We start from the raw sequence: 20,549 nt of genomic DNA on the forward strand, positions 1-20,549 counted from the left end.
GCATAAAGTTATCCAAAAGCAGTGTGTAAGACTGGTGGAGGAGGACATGATGCCAAGATGCATAAAAAAACTGTGATTAAAAACCAACCAGGATTATTCCACCAAATATTGATTTCTGAACTCTTAAAACTGTATTAAAAGTGTTTTTTAGGGGTCTATTGGTTTAGTTAGTTTAGTGGTTTAATAGTTGGTGGAGTGATTTAGTAGTTTAGTAGTTTAGTAGTTTAGTGGTTTAGTAGTTTAGTAGTTTAGTGGTTTAGTAGTTTAGTGGTTTAGTAGTTTAGTAGTTGATTTAGTAGTTTAGTAGTTTAGTGGTTTAGTGGTTTAGTAGTTCAGTAGTTTAGTGGTTTAGTGGTTTATTGGTTTAGTAGTTTAGTGGTTTAGTAGTTTAGAGGTTTAGTGGTTTAGTAGTTCAGTAGTTTAGTGGTCTATTGGATGCTGATTTCGTAACAGCGTTGCTGCAAAAAGTTGCAGCACAGAAGAGATGATGATTTGGATTGTGTTTGTTTTGCATTATAAGCAGATTATTTGTCTTTAGGCAGCTTGTGTTTGTGATACACCCACAACAGCAGAGCATTTTTTACGTCGGCACTGCAGAAATGTGTTTCATACCAATCAATACTAAACGCAAAATGAGTCACAGGTCAAGATTCCTCCACTCTACAGATGGAATAAAAACAAAACACACACTCATATTCAGAACTGTGGTGAAGCTAACACAGTTTCTCCTCAATCTCTATATAAATGCATTAAACTACGCATCAGTTCAGTTTAACCCACTCGAGTCTCACTGCAAATTACCACCATCAGACTCTCTGCTTAATATCTACAAAGCTGCATAAAGGAAAGGTCATCACTGGATCTCAGTGGGATACACAAACTTCATGCTGGTCTTCTCCAGCCCACACACCAACAAATACACTTCATATGAGATATTTACTGTAGTAAACTGGAGGAAAATGCAGTTATTTACCTTATTTCTTAATAAAACAGGGTAAAAAACATCCGATATAACATATGACTAACATAACTTGCTCTTATAGCCTACAACACCGAGGCCAGGCAATCAAATATCACATAATGCACTATATACTAGTATACCTAAGAGAATGTAGTCCAGAGGGAAGGACTACACACCGACAGTGAGTCATTAAAGATATTATATTTAACAGTATATGTAGCATCTGCAAGCATTTAATCCTTTAAATTCTCATTCCATCGTTTTTTTAATCAATTTAAAAAAGTTGTCTAGTTGTGTCTCTATTTTTACTTTTAACTAGCATCCTTAACAACTCAGAGACCCACTGTATTTCACAATAAAGGACAAGAAAAAGAGGATTTTAGCAGAAGGAGAGCTTTAAACTAACTTAGGCAGTAAAATATTGTGTAATATGTAATGTAAGTGTAAGAGAAGGTGATTCAAGGGGAATGACTACACACTGATGGTGAGTATCAGTAACAGGAAGTGCAGAACAGAAAGGAAACAGTCAGATCTGCATTAGCGTTCAGGAGATCAGTCCAGGCTGTCGGCTGGAACCCAACTGGTCTGATTAAGATCTGGAAGATCCTTCACCCCCCCCCCCCCCCCCCCCCGCAGCAGACAGGTCATAATTCTGCTCCTCACAGTTTCTCTTCCTGCAGCTCGTCTGTGATTAATGCTCAGTCCTCAGGGAGCCCAGCAGCTCCCACCGCACCAATCTCCACCTCCACTCACCGCCAACAGAGACATATACAGGCCAGCGTCTCAACAAACCCTCCACAGACCATAATACTCCCAGTCCTCCCACCAACAGGAGAAACCAGCTCATTTACATAAAATATACCGCTGTCCTGATTTTCACAAATAAAAAAAGCCGTGACAAAAAACATGATGAAGGCCAGCAGTCTTTACCTTTAATTTAATAATAACTTAATAATTATCATTACAATAGTTTACTAGCCTATAAAATGACTGTAAACCCCTAGAGGGAGGGAGTCCTCAAGAATAGCTGTCATGGATTTCAGCTGAGAGGATACTTTATTTTTAATTGAAAAAAACAATAAAGAATAAACACAAAACTAGTAAAACTAACAAGTAAGAAACAAATAAGCAGCCCTGACATAAAGACCAAAGACGTAAACGTACCGGCAAAGGAAACAGGGAACACCTGGGGTAAGGTAATGAGGGGGTGGGGCTACAGATGAAACAGATGAAATGGCTAGAGCTAAAGACTTAAATGGCAATTAAATACTTGCCTTGGATATTAAATTTATTTAATATCTTAAATTTATAAAGTACAATACATAATTTAATTAAAAAAGCAAAGGAAGTGAATATATATTATTTAAGTAGGTCAGATGTTAGCAATAATGCTAATGTTTGAAAAAATAATAAATAAGTGAAATAATTATCACATTTCCCATTTATTATCTCACAATTATAACTTAATAACTCATTAATGAATCATGACTTAATATTTCATAATAATGACTTAGCATCTCATAATTATGACTTACCATCTAACAATTATGACTTAACATTTCATAATTATGACTTACTGGAGGACCCTTATTTTTTTCCAAGTGGTGGAAATGGGCTTCCATTTTTTTTTGCCCAATTGCTTCATTTCAGACTGACTGGTTAGCGCCCTCTAGTGGTGTAATAACTCAGTAAGAGATGATTAAGTGGGTATATCTCTCTTTAGACACTCTCTCTCTCTCTTTATCTCTCTATCCTCTCATCCCCTCGATGATCTCACTGGTTTGTAGCAGATGATTAAGATCTGGATGTGATTCAGTTTGTATTTGGTACAGATGATTCTTCAGCCGCAGCAGAACTTCCTGCTCCTCTGCTGTTATTGGTTGATGTTAAACGGATCGGCGCTGCAGCCGGAGACGATAATTACGCTTTACCTCTATTTAGATGCAAAGCAGTTCATTACAGGTGTAATGAGTTTGAGAATCCCATTTGCATCAGATGAAAAAGCATAAGGCCGTGTTATAATAGGTAATTTAAAGTGGAACGGCTGTTACGTGTTTTGCGCTTTGGTCTGATACGAGGCGTTTAGGCCGTTCTGTGCTCCTGCTTTTAAATAGCTGTCATACATCTGAGATAATTATCCACTTTAACTCTACCTATCCTGTAGCTTTACCCTGGAATAAAATAAGAGTTCATATAAAAATGATGAGTTTCTCTGATTTTACCAAATTGAAAACCTCTGGAATATAATCAAGAGGAATATGGATGATCACAAACCATCAAACCACCAAACTGAACTGCTTGAATTTTTACACCAGGAGTAAAGCAGCATAAAGTTATCCAAAAGCAGTGTGTAAGACTGGTGGAGGAGAAGAACATGATGCCAAGATGCATGAAATATTTTTTTTATCACAATTACAATTAGAATTTATAGTAATGTTTATTATCAAATGTAAAAGGTTTTTATGTAATGCTTGAATATAAATCTTTAAGATTTAGGTGTGTAATTGATGTGAAAATTGACACAAATCTTGGCCTGTTAATGAGTTAGAGTGATTATTTTTTGTGTGAATTCTGTTGTTGCACTAAAAAGTGTTGCACGCTTGTGCAGGAGGTTGGGTCGGGTTAATTGCTGTGTTAAGTGTGGCGCTGCCCTCCTCATTCTACAAGAATAATCCTGTCTGGATGCCCCGAGGCGATGCCCACCAGCTCCAGAACGAGCCCCCTCTCTCTATTATAGTGGGTTTGAGTCTGAATCTGAATATCCTCCAAACAGATCAGGATGCAGGTGTGGAGACCCGAGCCGAGCTGATCCGAGTGCAGGAACAGCAGGAGGGTCTTCAGGGAGGACAGAGGACTTTTCTGTGTTGGGGACGTTAGTGCTGAAGCTCCAGAGACCGTGTGCAGATGTCCTTCAGCCTCGTGTTCGGTGCCGGGCGACGCCGGGCCCACGCCGCGTGGCTAATTGAACATGGTTAGACTGCCGGCTCTTCCCTGTCTCCACCGCTTTACGCTAATTTGAAATACTAATTTTCCTGAATAGAGGAGAATGTGTGGCGCCTGTGATGGAAAATAACCCCCGTCCTTCCGTCTGACACGTTTCCAAAGAGCTCAGCCATCCATAAATCGGAACTCGAAGCCGTAAACGGCGGAAAAAGAGGAGAATAGATGGTCCAAATTCCCTCGCTGCTCCTCGAATGCCAATGAGGTTCCCTCTACAACACGGTGGGAGGGGGAGATGAAAAGAGAGGACGAAAGGAAAAGAGAGGAAAAGAGAGAGAGGTGTAGAAACAGAGCCAGAAAAACGATAAACACCGACCGTTACAGCTCAACACGAGAAACAGACGAGACCTCGATCAGATGATGTGATCATAAGTGAGGAGCATCATAATCCATCACTAGAAGCATCATCACACTCAGAGGTCTCTATATGTCCAAGACAGCAAAGCCACACCCACATTAACCATCAGTCAATCAATCAATCCATTAAGGAATCAATCTTTATCTTGTTTGAATGGTACATGGTACATTGAGGGTGATGCTCGTTTTTTTGTGCATTTATTCAAATAAATCAAAATTTAAAAAATATTTTTGGCCCATTGTTACTGTATATGACTAAAAGGCATGGTGTTCTGGTTATGAGGTGTGTTCAGGTACATTTCTGGAGTTTTTTCTTGTTTATCTTGGTAACAGAAAACACAGGAGCTCCACTGACTGAATACAACCTAGACAGACGCCAACAGTCAGACGTTCATCGCTATCTCGGTAACACAGGCGCTGTGCCGAGCCGAGCGTACACCCCCACTTATTACACACACATGAACACACAGCAGCACAAACCCAACTTTTACATCAACAATAAACAGAATAGTAAATAAAATAACATTGCTGTTCCCGTAAATGAGCTGCTGGAGCTCCTTCACAGCGTCAACCAGCAGCTCAGTTTCCTCTGCTGAGAAGAGTTTGTTGAACACGTCCAGGTAGCTGTACCGTTACAATAGCAATCCACCAAAGACAGAGCTCACCTGATCTACTCTTAAAGGGAATGATGAGCTCTGAAAGAAACCAAGAGACACTCTGATTGGTGTATTATTTCATGTTACGCCCAAAATTAAATAAACTCATTATTAATTAAGAGAATTAGTACATGTCTTTTGTTTTTGTGTTTCGAGCTGCACAAAGCAGCATATTTTTCCCGTTGTTATGATAGCAAAGACACACTGAATCACTAAAGCTATTATAACCCCCCCAACACCCCGCCCCTCTGCCTCGGTTCAGTGTGATCTGTGGGGGGTGATGAGGGGGGCCGTCCTGCACGGGATGGTGCACACTGTAATGGTCCGGGACAGCAGGGACAGCAGGGACAGCTGGGTGCTTCAGCAGAACCTCTGCCTGATGTCCAACAGCTCGTCCCCCGACTTGTCCCACGACTCGTCCCCCGGTGGGAACGCCGCCGCTCCTGGTGTTCACGCTGTAGTGCTGCAGTCAGCTTAACAAGTGATCTGAGAGAAACAGAACGAGGATAATCTGAGTTTGATGACGTCCCTGAAGATCTGCAGCTCCTGATTATTCATCGTTTCTGAGAGACTCTCTGTAGATGTTAAACACTGAGAGCACCGCCGCATCATCCTCTTACCAGAGACACATCATTAATGAAGAAGGACATTACCCAGGAAGTTTAGAGAATAAAGTTACAGAAACAACGCTCTGAAAACACTCTGAAAACACATAATAACTAATTGCATCACAATTTTTGCTATAAACAGTTTGTCTATTAGAGAACTAAACATACTAATAACACATCATAATACATATAATTCATACAAGAGGCATTATAAACACGATTATACATAACATGGAAGGGAAATGTGTTATAAGGTAAAAAGGGAAATGTGTTTTAAGGTGGAAGGGAAACTAAATGCTTCATACTCTGTTGTTAGTAATGAGGAATTAGATGCTAATATGAATATTTATACCTTAAACTCAAATATTCATGCAGTGAATCAATACATCAATCTATATCCTTTAAGTTTTTTATTGCTTTTGCTTACATGACCTTTTAAATGTATAATTCAAAATTTAATTCAGTATTAAAGGCGTGTTTGGAGATAGTTGTGTTGGTTGAGTTGTGGTGTTTTTTTGGCGTGGGTGGAGGGTTTAGACAGTATTAAAGGCGTGTTTGGAGTTAGTTGTGTTGGTTATAAAGATGGCGGGAGTGAATAGACATGTTTATGAGGACTGTAAGGACTCTCTCTCTGAAGAGGAGGACAGGAACCCGGGCGTCGCTCCCACCGCTGACTTTCTCTAGAAAGTTCTTCTCCAGGTTCGTCTGAAGTTCTGACTGCAGATCTCTCTGATCTGTTGGATCAGGTATTTATCTGAAGAGTCGCTGACGGCGCGTCTCCTCCGCCCACCTCCTCCCGGCCGATGACTCAGAGTCCCAAACCTCTTATGATTCAGTGTATCATCGGCTCCTCCCGCTGAGAGCCGAGAGCGGAGGAATCGTTACGCTTCTAATGTGATGTTTATCCGTCTGTTTTCTGTTCCAGACGAGTTCAAAGCGTTCCTGAAGAAACTGCCCACCGATCACTTCCTGAACACCTCGGCCATCTTGCGGTTCTGGAGCTCCGACCCGGCTCTGCAGCGGCGCCACGGCCTGCTGGAGACCGGAACCAGACTGATCCTGGGAAAAGCCCAGAAGATCGTACGCAAACTCTTCACCCTCAGCAAGCGCTGCCCTAAACAGCCAAAGATCAGCCTGCCCAGAGACAGGTAACCCCTACTCACTACTCACTTACTACTCACTACCTAACTACTCACTACTAAAAACTCAATACTCACTACTAACTACTGAATACTCACTACTCACTACTGTCTACTAACTACTGAATACTCACTACTCACTACTGTCTACTCACAACTCACTACTGAATACTCACTACTCACTACTAACTACTGAATACTCACTACTCACTACTGTCTACTCACTACTAACTACTGAATACTCACTACTCACTACTGTCTACTCACTACTAACTACTGAATACTCACTACTCACTACTGAATACTCACTACTCACTACTAACTACTGAATACTCACTACTCACTACTGTCTACTCACTACTCACTACTCAATACTCACTACCTAACTACTCACTACTAACTACTGAATACTCACTACTCACTACTGAATACTCACTACTCACTACTAACTACTGAATACTCACTACTCACTACTGTCTACTCACTACTCACTACTCAATACTCACTACCTAACTACTCACTACTCAATACTCACTACTCACAACTCACTACTGACTACACCTTACATCAGATTTACTCATCATTTGACTTTGAAAGAAAATGTTTTTTTTTAAGAATTACAGTTTTGTTTACTTGGCTTATCTTAGCTTTACTTAGATCTAATCATGTATCATAAAAGTAAATGAAGTGAGGTGTTGTGGGGATTTGATGAGATATAGAGAGATTACAGGTGAGTTCAGGTGTGGTAATCACAGCCGGTGGGCTGATGGATTGAACTCAAATTAATAAACTATGTTTTATGTAAAATTGGATATATTTGCTGTGAGCTGGGTGAATATGTGTGGCGACAGATAAATATAGATCTCTATTCTAAGATAATATAGGTAAATGTAAATGTTCTGCACTGTAAGCCCAGATAATAAGTTTATTTAATGAATGTTTTATTTATCAGATTAAAACAACACAGAGGTCAGATATAGTTATACTTATAATATCATAATAGAGGATCTCTTAGTTTACCAGAGGTTGATCAGTGGAAATGACTACACACTGACAGTGATGGTCAGAAACGCTGTTATTATAAACTGATTCAATTCAATTCAAGTTATGTTTTTATGCATATCTCCACTGTCCGATTAAAAGCAAGTTTCTCATTTTTTGTTGATTTTAGTTACCACATAATATATTGATAAACTGTGAATAAATGTTGTTAAAGTGGGCGGAGCCTGAGGTGTTTTTGAGCTGTACTGTGTAACGGTTGTTTCCGTGTCCGTTAAACATCTTTAAACGACCTTTTTAGTTACCTAAAAAGCTGCGTGGCTGGCAGCGTGAGCTGGATACGCGTGAGCTGGATACGCGACGTGTTTTTATGGATTTATTTAGACTCGTTAGAGAGACTTTAGAGTGACGTGATCACTCGCTTCAACACCGGCATTTAAAGGCAATTATTTGTCGTTCAGCGTCGAGCCAGCGAGCGTGAGCCGAGCAACGGACAGCTAAAGCCAATCTCACCACGAACAGAGAGACAGAGCCAGAACCCCGGGGAGACAGACAGACAGACAGACAGACAGACAGGCAGAGACAGACGGGGCTGTTTAGCCTCTCAGGGCAGATTGAGGAGACCTTTGTGCGGTGTGGTTAGAGCTCCTGCACTGTAATCAAGAGCTCTAACAGAGTGACAGGTTGTAGTTAACGTCCTCCACCGTCAAGACTTTCACTCCACTCTGACAGCCCCCACCTGAGCCGCCACCGCCGCTGCCACTGCTGCCACTGCCGCCACTGCCGCTAACACGCCACTGCCTGCAGAAAAGCCTCAGACACTGAAAACAGACAGACAGTACAGAACATGCACTCAGAATTATAATCAAACATCATAAAAAACCTACAGAGCTGTTTTATCAGGGCTGTTTTATACAGGTGTGTAAATTAAATGATGCATCAGTTATTACCATATCACCAGACAGACAGACAGACAGACAAACAGACAGAGGGGGAGATAAATAAGTAAATAAGGGTAAAATTTAATAAATAACAGATAGATGGGTAAGTAGATGGGTATGTTGATAGGTGAATTAGTAAGTAAATAGGTAGATGGGTAAATTGTAAGTTTGGTAAGTTTGATACATTAGATACATATGTGGGTAGATAAAAAGGTAAATTAGGGGATGGATGGATGGATGGATGGTTGGATGGATGGATGGATGGATGGATAGATAGATAGATAGATAGATAGATAGATAGATAGATAGATAGATAGATAGATAGATAGATAGATAGATAGATAGATAGATAGATAGATAGATAGATGTGATGTCATGTGACCAAGAAAAAAGCCTAAAAACTCACTGATCCTCCTGTTTTTTAATTGCAATCCAGATGCAGGACTTTTATCACTGAGTAGAAGAGTGAAATATTTTACACAGATGTCCCCCTGAGAAACTAATCCCCCTAGTTTTAGGGGTTTACTAAGAAAGAAACCCTGCAAACTTTGATTGAGATTGTTACTGTAAAGTTTCTGCTAAATTCTGCTATAATTTGGACCAGATTGACTCAAAATGTAAAACATTACTTTAAAAAATCATGTGCTATTGGAATATATTAGTAATGTGTTGCTTTAATTGTAATTTTCTGAGTTGAAGTAAGGTTTCTGCAGAACTCCGATGTAGACGTGGTTTAGTTTCTTCAGTATATAAAGTATATATTTATATATATAAAGTATTAGTCATTCTGAACTGCAGGAAATGAGTGTATATTATTATAATGTGAGCAGTGAAGTGGAGTTACATAAGGCCTAATTGTTTGAATAGGTATCAAAGGGCCTCATGATCATGTAAAGTGTGTTACATTAACGAGCCGCAGGACTAATGCTCGGCGTTCAGCAATCCAAAGCCGAGAGAAGCGCCGGAGGAGCCGGAGCCCCGGGGGAGGAGGAGTTATTTATGAGTGTATCTCAGAACACCTCCGCTCCTGTAAAATACAGAGTTTGATCATATAGAAGAGCCAAATTCATTTATCAAAAACCACCCCTAACTTTTTCAACTTTTTAATTGGGTGAAGGAAAATAGAAATACAACCTCAAATAAGATGAAGTTGGTGTAGAAACTGAAAAAAGCAGTGTTTCCTAAATTTAGCTTGACTCTAACTTTATAAACACAATATATTTAATAAATTAACCTCTTTTATAATTAAGACCCTTTTATAATGATGCAAATTCCTTGAAACTTTTAGGCAATGTTCAGGATACCAAGTGATAAAGTGTTTTATTGGGGCGAAATGGGGGGGAAAATTAGTAGTTTGGGAGGGGCACTGTGTGATGTATGGGTTTAGGGTGGGGCAAAGTACATAGAAACATCATTCTCGCCTATAGCGCCTATAGTTGATCCTGAGAGCGCGCTGCACCAACAATTTGTCCTCTTTTGAACTCTGGTATGTCTCCCATAATGTTGTGTGCATTGTAATATTTAGAGCAGAACTGTGCTCTTACCCTGCTAATTGAACCTTCACACTCTGCTCTTACTGGTGCAATGTGCAATTAATGAAGATTGAACACCAGGCTGCTCCAATTTAGCCATGAAACCTAAAATCCCACACTAAAATGATGACAGGTGTTTCAGTTTCATTGTTCAACCCCTGTAGATCTTTAGAGTAAGTTAGTAGCAGCTAATCATTCAGTGTATCAGTGAGTAATTGTGTGTTATTATTTGCTTGTCCTGCAGGACTCTGGGGTTCTGGCTGAACCGGGTTCAGTCTCTGCTGTACTGTAACGAGCACGGCGTCCCGGGCTCTTTCTCCGAGGAGGCGCAGGGGTGCGTGTGTTTCTCCGAGCAGAGCGGCAGCTGCCAGGGCACCGTCCCGTGCCGGGTGGGCGAGAGCACCCTGTGCCTGCTGTGCGCCCCGGACAACATCACCCGCTGCGGGACGTGCCTGCCCGGCAGCGTCCTGCACACGGGGTCCTGCCGGCCCAACATCGCCAACTCCCTGGACCACTACGTCAACTTTGACCTGGACATGCCGGACGCGGAGGCGCGCCACCTCCTGCACCGTCTGGACAGCCGCATGGAGGTCCACGCCATCTACATCAGCAACGACGTGCGCCTGGGCAGCTGGTTCAACCCGGCGTGGCGCAAACGCATGCTCCTGACGCTCAAGAGCAACAAGAACAAGTCCAACCTCATCCACATGCTGATGGGGATCTCCTTCCAGATATGTTCCACCAAGAACAGCACGCTGGAGCCCGTGCCTGCCATCTACGTCAACCCCTTCGGGGGGAGCCACTCCGAGAGCTGGTTCATGCCAGTCAACCAGCAGGACTTTCCCGACTGGGAGCGAACCAGGCTGGACTCGTCCCTGCAGTGCTACAACTGGACGCTAATGCTGGGCGGCAAGTGGAAGTCCTTCTTCGAGACGGTGCACATCTACCTGCGCAGCCGCATCCTCACCGACGACCCGACCGTCAACGAGACGCTCTTCTACGAGCCGCTGGACCCGGACGACCGCTCCGCCAACCTGGGCTACATGAAGATCAACAGCCTGAAGGTCTTCGGCTACAGCATGCACTTCGACGCCGAGGGCATCAAGGACCTGATCCTGCAGCTGGACTACCCATACGCGCAGGGCTCGCAGGACGCCACCTTCCTCATGCTGCTGGAGATGCGAGACCGCATCAACCGCCTCTCGCCGCCCGCCGCCCAGCCGCTGGACCTGTTCTCCTGCCTGCTCAGGCACCGGCTCAAGCTGTCGGCCGGGGAGGTGGCTCGCGTCCGGGACTCCCTGCAGAGCTTCAGCGCCAAGCTGCCCAACTCCCCCGAGCCCGAACTCGGCCAGCTGTGCAGCTAGCCTGGCTAATGCTAGGCTGGCTAATGCTAGCCCGGCTAGTGCTAGCCTGGCTAATCCTCCCCCGGCCTCTCCGGCGCGGGCGGCGCGAATGTGACCGAGGGACGGGAATATGACAGGGAATGCCATGTTATTCGAAATTCGGGAATGAGTGAATACGGTGTTCTGATTGGGTCGACGGGATTCAGAAACAACGTTCAGCAGTTTCCCTTTCTCTGGGCGAAAAACTCAACGAATAAAAACGTGAGGTGTGACTGACGCGTGGAGGACGCTGAGTACAGAGAGCGCTGTGTATCTGAATGCTCACCGAATTCAACACGGACCAAACCAAGCTACGCTCCTGAGCTACTTCTGTACGCCTGGAAATAAAGATATATAGAGAATGAAAGAGAGATAAAGAGATAAAGAGGTAAACCGGGACTCGTCTCCTCTCGCGTATCTGAAAATGTCGATGTTTTTGGTGATGTCATTGTTCAACTTGAAAAGGGGGGTGAAAACGTGCTCCATTCGGATTCATATTTCGTGTCCGGAGAGGGAAGGTCACTCAGTGATCACAATCAGTGCAGGGGTTTACCGTGATTTTCTATTTTATCTTAAATCCTGAATCCTGTATGGAGAGCTGTATATCTGTATTTAACGCTGGAGTGAGATCCCCGTAAAGGAAGCTTTGTATTCAGAGATTTTATCAGAGGCTAAACCAAAAGGCAAACAAACGAACAAACGAATGAACGAACGTGGAGTCGAGCTGAGCGGCGAAATGTCTGTTTTTAAATGTTCACAGATGTTTTCTCTCTCTCTCTTTTTTTTTTGAGATGTTGCTTAAGATAACACATGACATCATTTTGAAAAAGGTTGGTGTGCAGCTTTGTATATTCTGCTCCTCCGTCATCGATCCTCATTTAGGACGCAGTGAAAGCTGCACGACGCTTCTTGAATATAACTGGTTGAACATTCTTCTAAAATTTGTACTTTTTGAAAAGTGCAAAGACCAAAAACATTTCATACACGACGAAAAAAAGGAAAAACTAAAAAAATCTATTGCCTTATAACGTGGAGTCTATGTTCGGATATCGAAGCACACTCGGTCGCTTGTTACTCTCTCTCTGTCTCTCTTTAAACCTTTTTACTTTTTACTCCTTTTTGCACCGGTTCTCGTCTCTCTTTTATTTCAGTTCTGATTTATTTGGTTTTTAAAGTCACGACTAATCTGTACAATTCCAGTTTAGAACTGAGTGACTCTCTGTGAGGAATACTTGCTGTGTCTGCTCTGTAGAAAAGTCAAATAGCTCCACGTTTGCTCTTACATTTACATTTAACAAAGCGCCTGTATTTATTAATTCCAGTTTACTGATATATTAAATAATTTGCATTAAATTACTACAGACTTTTCTAATGTGCATCACATCTCAGTCACTTCTAGTAACTACTAGTCGTGTAAAATGGCCCAAAGTAATTTTCTACAGTCTACTCCTGTCTTTGATTGATTTGCATTGGAAAATATTATATTACTCCAATCAAGCATAACATTAGGACCATCCCCTTCTTTCTACTGTACATCCATAATTAAGCATTAAAACTCTTGAGGTTCGTGCTATAACCTGTAATATGACCTGAGGCCTCGTGCCCATGACTGCAGCACAGCAGTGCCGATATTACAGGTTATAGCACGAACCTCGAGCGCATTACTGCTTAATTAATGAGTTCAGAAATAATCAATATTTAGTTCAATAACCCTGTTTTGTTTATCACAGTTTTAATTTAATGCATCTTGGCATCATGTTCTCCTCCTCTACCAGTCTTACACACTGCTTTTGGATAACTTTATGCTGCTTTACTCCTGGTGCAAAAATTCAAGCAGTTCAGTTTGGTGGTTTGATGGTTTGTGATCATCCATCTTCCTCTTGATTATATTCCAGAGGTTTCTAATTTGGTAAAATCAAAGAAATTCATCATTTTTAAGTGAAATCTCATTTTTTCCTATTTTAAAGACGTTTTTCACTTTTATCATTTTTCAACAACGTCTCTACCACTGCTTATTTTGATCTGGACCAAATAAAGCCCTGATTTTATCTGTAGAGAATCTGAAAGAGAGTGTATAAGAGTGTCAGAGATTTTCAGAGGGCAGGGCTGAAGGTGAAGGATCTGGGGGAGGTTGTCTAAAGGCCGAGCCGATCTCTCAGCCTGTCAAAACTCTTCCCACTCTCCGTCCGGAATAAAGGAAATCAAGGAATAAAGGATCAGAGCGAAGGAGGAGGGAGTTCTGTAAATATGTAAACATCACTTAACAATCAGCGAACATCAGTTTTCACCCCTAACACCACTGCTGCGCTCCGATTCACCTCCGATTCTGGAATTTCCTGGGTGAAATGAGGAAATTTCCTCTGGAAAACCCTGAAAATGATGCATATAAACAGTAAAGCAGTAGAGCAGCAGTGTTATAGTGCAGAGCCCCTAAGGTGACATCATGTTAAAAGAAAATAATAATGCATGGCAGCGAGATAATTAAGGTGTAGGAATTAGATCATAATGCGTGGCCATGACTTATTACGAGGTGGGAAAGAAATCCTAATGCGTGGCCATGACTTAATAAGAGGTGGGAATGAGATCCTAATGCATGGCCATGACTTATTACGAGGTGGGAAAGAAATCCTAATTTGTGGCCATGACTTAATAAGAGGTGGGAATGAGATCCTAATGTGTGGCCATGACTTATTAAGAGACGGGAATGAGATCGTAATGTGTGGCAACAACTCATTAAGATGTAGGGAAGAAATCCTAATGCATGGCCACAACTTATTAAGACCCTCAGCTCAAATTTGAAAAATGCTAAAAAATGGGAGTGGCAGTTTGGGAGGGGCACTGGGTGATGTATGGGTTTAGGGGCGGGGCAGGATTAAGAGCTGATTGGGCTGAGCATTGTTTCTCATTTTATGGTGAGATACAGATGATTGGACGCCAGCAGGGAGGCGGGATTATTGATTATCCTCACCTGTATCAGCACAGTTAAACCTGAGAGAGCTGCAGAGACAGAAATGACTTTACTAAAAGGTTAGAAAGTGTTTAAAAAAGATAAAATAAAAGCAGGACTTTTATTACTTCGAATCAACACATTTCAGCTGTTAATGAAAATGAAAAAATATATGTTTTATTATTTAGTGCCTCTTTAAATCAGTTCTACACACTGATACTGCTGACCTGAGATAATGTAAAGAGTGAAAGGTGATATCTGAATATTTAACTCAAACCACATCATCTCTGATAAAACCTTGTAAGTCCAGCTCCAACATGTGAGGTAACTGGAGCGCAGTAGAGCTGTAGAGCTGTAGAGCAGTAGAGCTGTAGATTGGTAGAGCTGCTGGGAATCAGAAGGAAACTCCGGTCAGTCACGATTCCTTGTGTTTATTACAGCTTCTCTCTGGAGGAGGAATAAAGATGGTAAATATTCCTCAGTAAACAATGATTTATGACGGTTGTACTGCCAGGGGTACGAGTGCGTTTAGGTAGTGGATTTATAAAGGATGAAATTGGGCCAGATGTAGTTTGTGTACGAATGCTCTCTCCTGAGAAACACATTCTGCCTAATTAATGCCGCTCTGTTCATCTCAGATCCACAAACATAATCACCTTAAACACAGCAAATACGCTAAAGTCTTAAAATGATGAAATTATTACATGTATCATTGCATTACCTCACAGGAGGAGCATCGAATTTACATCGTATTTATAATCTGGCACTAGTAAAAAACATTAATGTTAAACTGAAGAGAAGCAGCTTCTCATTTTTAATGTAACGCTATATCGTGATATGTAGGGCCCATGACGTCACAAGCCCCGCCCCCTCCCACCTACGCGCTGCCTGTCTCGTGTCCAGACCAATCAAGAGCTGAGTCTCAGCGCTGAGCTCTCAAAACCCGAGAAAAACAGCATAACAACAAAACAGCAGTAATCAGCCCTTTAATCAGCATTTAAATGGGTTTTTAAAAGGTGAATAAGATTAAGAATAAGTTTTTCTGGGATTAAAATCATGAACTGGAAATATCTGCACTGCTAAACTGTGCTGGACTGAGGAGCACAGCTTTCCAAACGTGCCCAACCATGTGGATGGAGGCCATGCATGCAATTACTCCTCCCCCTCACGCTTCTCAGGCAGCAGCAGCCTGTCACTCACACAGACACAGAGACAGCGCTCTGTATCTACTTCTCGTGTCAAAAACATCAAATCAAAACGTTGCAACATGACGTGTTTGATTTTAATTAATGGCCTTAAGTGACATCATCACACATCCTGCGATGTGACTATTGCGCATGCGCACATCGCCATGACGATGCTTAAACGATATATCGTGCAGCCCCAACGCTCACACTGAGATTCCTCCAACTCTAAACAGGATCTGAGATCAGCGATCACCATCCTTTATACCCTTTATCTCCAGACGCTCTGCTCCATGTTCTTTCCTGGACTTCATGTATGATGACCCACTTTCACTCTCACTCTCTCTCTCTCTCTCTCACTCTCTCTCTCTTTCTCCAAACAGAGTTCAAACATTCGGAGTAACTCTCCTCTCCATTAGCGATGGTCGCCCTTCTCTCACATCCCTTAAAAAGTTTAAATACCAATTTAGCACGCAGAAATGAAATATTAAAAGTTATGACGCCGCACGCCGCGGGGTTTGTGGTGGGAAACGGAATTGAGAATTGGCTGTGAAACTTTATACATCGATAGCGCTCTGCCGGTTCTGAGTGTGACCTACTTCTAATTGGCACAAGCTGCCAAAAGGCAGAGGTTTTTATCAAAGAGAGGCAGAGAGGTCGCCGCCATTCCCGAGCTCCAGAAAAAACAGCCCTGTTTTATCAGACGGTTTTTCTTTTACTCAACAGATAAACAGTAATGACCGAGAGAGAGGACTGTAGATTAGCATTATTGTGATAAACTGAATGAAGAATAGAAGAATATAATTATATTTTTCAATTTTGAGAATCCCACCAGTACAGTACCATCATCTGACCCTGTATCTGATAATATAGCAGGGTCTGAGTGGGTGGTCTGAAATTAAGGTGAGGTAATGAGACTCAAAGACTGGGAACGAGACAATTAAGTCGTAGCCAGAGAATAATAATAATAAGCTTGCTTTTCTGTAAATGAATGCCCATGAAGAAACTGAATAATTAAATCAAATCTCCTTTAATCCAAGAATAATCTTTAGTAAGAAAATGGAGAGTGAACTATACGGCAGTGCACCATAAACTATCCAGTGTCCAGACAGAACTTTGTAGAATGTTGTCCAAGAATTCACAGAACTTACAGAACTTGTTGATGTTTCTCAGGAAAGTTCACGCTGGAGGAGTAAAACCCTCCCGGTAGTTAAAACGTAATGCTGTTACTCTGATTCTCTGCTTTATTCAGTAACATATAGCTGCTGAACTGCTTTCTGAACACTGAATTCTGTTATTTTTGAGTTAAACAGGGCTTTTTTCCACTGCAGAGTCAAATGGTGCAGACCCGTTAGCTGCATTTCCTAATTGCAGACATCCCAAATTAATAAATAAGTATTTCTAAAACGTATTTTTACCAACACAACACCTTGAGATCTTTATCATTACATTTTTACACATACCATATTCTCTATTTATCTTTACCCAGAATACACTGCTTTAACATTGAGCCACGCCCACTTGTTGGGTAACAAATCTCTTTACAACACTTCATGTCATGTTTTTTTCAAAACTCCTTCATCCTCTCTGTGCATTTCAAATCTGAGATACACTACATGTCTATACACTACTTTTATATGTAATGATGAGTTGAGGAGTCGTGGAAATGAGTTGGGTTGATGATCATCCATCATACTGACCTCACTAACTTATCTAGATCTTATTGATAAATGCAATCAGGTCCTCACAGCAATGGTTAAAAAAACAGCAGGATAAAGTGTTTTTAATACGTTTGATTTAATACAGAATAAACAGCAGTGAAAGAGCAGCTGACCCAACAGTTCATCCATATAGTGAAGAATTTAAAGCTCTGAATAAACAGGAAGTAATGTCCAGAACCAAAGTGTTGAATGTACAGTAAATATTATCTTGTGGATCTGGTTCATTCCTCCGAGAGACACTACACCTCCATTCAGTGTGACGTCAAGATAAACAGATAAACACATTCTCTTTTTTGTTTTGTTTTTTGAATAATTTGAATAAATTCATTTTTAAATGCAGTTCTGTACAGAATGCAGATACCAGATACGAGCAGACTGACCATGACAAACATTAAACTTTATACTTTTGTTTGTTGATCTGAACCAATTCTCTTAGTGTTTTAACAAGATGTAAATGTTCTTATATGAAATTATTAAAAAAGTGACAATTCTTTTCCCCTACAATGTCTGTAAATAAATATACTTTAATGGACACGTGTCTGACCTTTTCTATATCATTACACTCATTGTCTCTCTATTTAAATTAAGGGAAATGCTTTTTTACACAATTTTATCACCAATTTAGCTGAGCCATTTAGCAGCATGACCTACTGTACTCTCTCTCTCTCTCTCTCTCTCTCTCTCTCTCTCTCTCTCTCAGACTCCGGCTGCTGATGGAGAAGCAGTATGACCTACTGTACTCTCTCTCTCTCTCTCTCTCTCTCTCAGACTCCGGCTGCTGATGGAGAAGCAGTATGACCTACTGTACTCTCTCTCTCTCTCTCTCTCTCTCTCAGACTCCGGCTGCTGATGGAGAAGCAGTATGACCTACTGTACTCTCTCTCTCTCTCTCTCTCTCTCTCTCTCAGACTCCGGCTGCTGATGGAGAAGCAGTATGACCTACTGTACTCTCTCTCTCTCTCTCTCTCTCTCTCAGACTCCGGCTGCTGATGGAGAAGCAGTATGACCTACTGTACTCTCTCTCTCTCTCAGACTCCGGCTGCTGATGCAGAAGCAGCATGACCTACTGTACTCTCTCTCTCTCTCTCTCTCTCTCTCAGACTCCGGCTGCTGATGGAGAAGCAGTATGACCTACTGTACTCTCTCTCTCTCTCTCTCTCTCTCTCTCTCTCTCAGACTCCGGCTGCTGATGGAGAAGCAGCATGACCTACTGTACTCTCTCTCTCTCTCAGACTCCGGCTGCTGATGCAGAAGCAGCATGACCTACTGTACTCTCTCTCTCTCTCTCTCTCTCTCTCTCAGACTCCGGCTGCTGATGGAGAAACAGCATGACCTACTGTACTCTCTCTCTCTCTCTCTCTCTCTCTCTCTCAGACTCCGGCTGCTGATGGAGAAGCAGCATGACCTACTGTACTCTCTCTCTCTCTCTCTCTCTCTCAGACTCCGGCTGCTGATGGAGAAACAGCAGCATGACCTACTGTACTCTCTCTCTCTCTCTCTCTCTCTCTCTCTCTCAGACTCCGGCTGCTGATGGAGAAGCAGCATGACCTACTGTACTCTCTCTCTCTCTCTCTCTCTCTCTCTCAGACTCCGGCTGCTGATGGAGGAGCAGTATGACCTACTGTACTCTCTCTCTCTCTCTCTCTCTCTCTCTCAGACTCCGGCTGCTGATGCAGAAGCAGCATGACCTACTGTACTATCTCTCTCTCTCTCTCTCTCTCTCTCTCTCTCTCAGACTCCGGCTGCTGATGGAGGAGCAGTATGAACCAGGATTCGAACCAGCAATTCTCAGATTATAGTAACAGAAATGTAGTCAGTGGGCCTGGAAATTCTTATTTATATTAACTTCTCCAGCATGACTAGAGACAGGGCTTGTTGAATTATTATTAAACAAATATTCTACTGTAAAAAATACAGAAATAGGTTACAGTCTAGTTTTAATCCAAATTTATTTTATACCAGAACCCAGACAGCTCTGCTTCTGCTTCCTGATAACTGTGAGTTACATTTCTACACATTTCTGCAGGGAAGTGGCACAGAAACGGTGTTGCATGCTGAGCCCGGCCGGTTCAAAGGGTGAACTGAAGCGCTGCACAGCAGGAGATCCTGCTTTAAAATGGGCTTTACTTTAACTGTGCTCTGTTCCAGATTCCTCACTCATAAACTACAGGCAAAAATAAGATCTTCAGCATTAAACTAAGCTCTCACTCCATAATAAACACTGGATTCATGAATGAATGAAGTTACACTTATATAGCGCGTTTATAGAAACCTAGAAAGGATGCAATTACAATTTACACGTTTTTACACACACCCATTTTTACCATGGTCAGATCAACACCAGGATAAGACACAATAAAATAAGATATATATTATATTATTTTAAATATATATTTTATTGTCCCCGAAGGGGAAGTTGTCCTTGGACTTTACATTAGCAATAGAGGATATAACATCCAAGGCAAAAACATTTAGGAGGCTAATGGGGGAATAGTGGAATAGAAGGAAATGAGATTAGAAGTAGTTAGTTAGTTAGTTAGTTAGTTAGAGGTGTTAGGAGAGTAGGTGACTCTTGAAAAGCTCTAAAGTGTTTATTAATTAGAGTGAGAGATTCTCCTCATCTGGTAGTAGAAGATAGTTTGTTTCTCCATTGGGAAACTCTGTCTGAATGTTTAGTAAAGCTAAAGCTGAAGCCACTGCTTTAGTTTTTTAAGAGATAAAAAAGGTCATCTTAAAGGAGGGATGGAGGGAAGGATGGGGGGATTGGAGGAGGGATAGAGGGAAGGATTGGAGGGGGATTGGAGGGGGAAGGGGATGGCACAGGCGTTCTTCGCTCCAGCAGAGACGTGCCAATCGATAAGCTGACTGCCGGCTGACAGCAGAGACAGGTACCGGGAGTGCCGAAGGACATCGGTGAGGTGGGGGGGGAGACAATCTGACAGCCGGCTTTAATGAATAGTAATTATTTCTCTAAAGGAAGTGGGTGCATCAGGCTGGGGAGGGGGACTAAAACCCAAAGTGCTTGACAAATCTGTTTCCCACTCAAGAAAATATGACATGATTGGCTCCCCGGCTGAGAGAGGCTTCAGAATCGACGTCGGCGGCAAGGAGGGAGAAAACCG

At 42.0% G+C, this 20,549-nt stretch overlaps 1 protein-coding gene across 1 annotated transcript in view; it reads left to right on the plus strand.

The window, feature by feature from the left end:
- brinp2 (bone morphogenetic protein/retinoic acid inducible neural-specific 2) overlaps positions 1–14,436 on the plus strand; it is a 129,626-nt gene extending 115,190 nt beyond the window's left edge. Inside the window, exons 7-8 of the mRNA XM_022677735.2 lie at positions 6,508–6,730; positions 10,438–14,436. Of these exons, the coding sequence (XP_022533456.2) occupies positions 6,508–6,730; positions 10,438–11,557 (1,343 nt within the window). The 3' untranslated portion in view covers positions 11,558–14,436. The remainder of the gene's footprint in view (positions 1–6,507; positions 6,731–10,437) is intronic.
- Positions 14,437–20,549: the final 6,113 nt, after the last annotated feature.

The sequence above is a fragment of the Astyanax mexicanus genome, chromosome 8 (genome assembly GCF_023375975.1).
Source record: "Astyanax mexicanus isolate ESR-SI-001 chromosome 8, AstMex3_surface, whole genome shotgun sequence".
NCBI lineage: Eukaryota > Metazoa > Chordata > Actinopteri > Characiformes > Acestrorhamphidae > Astyanax > Astyanax mexicanus.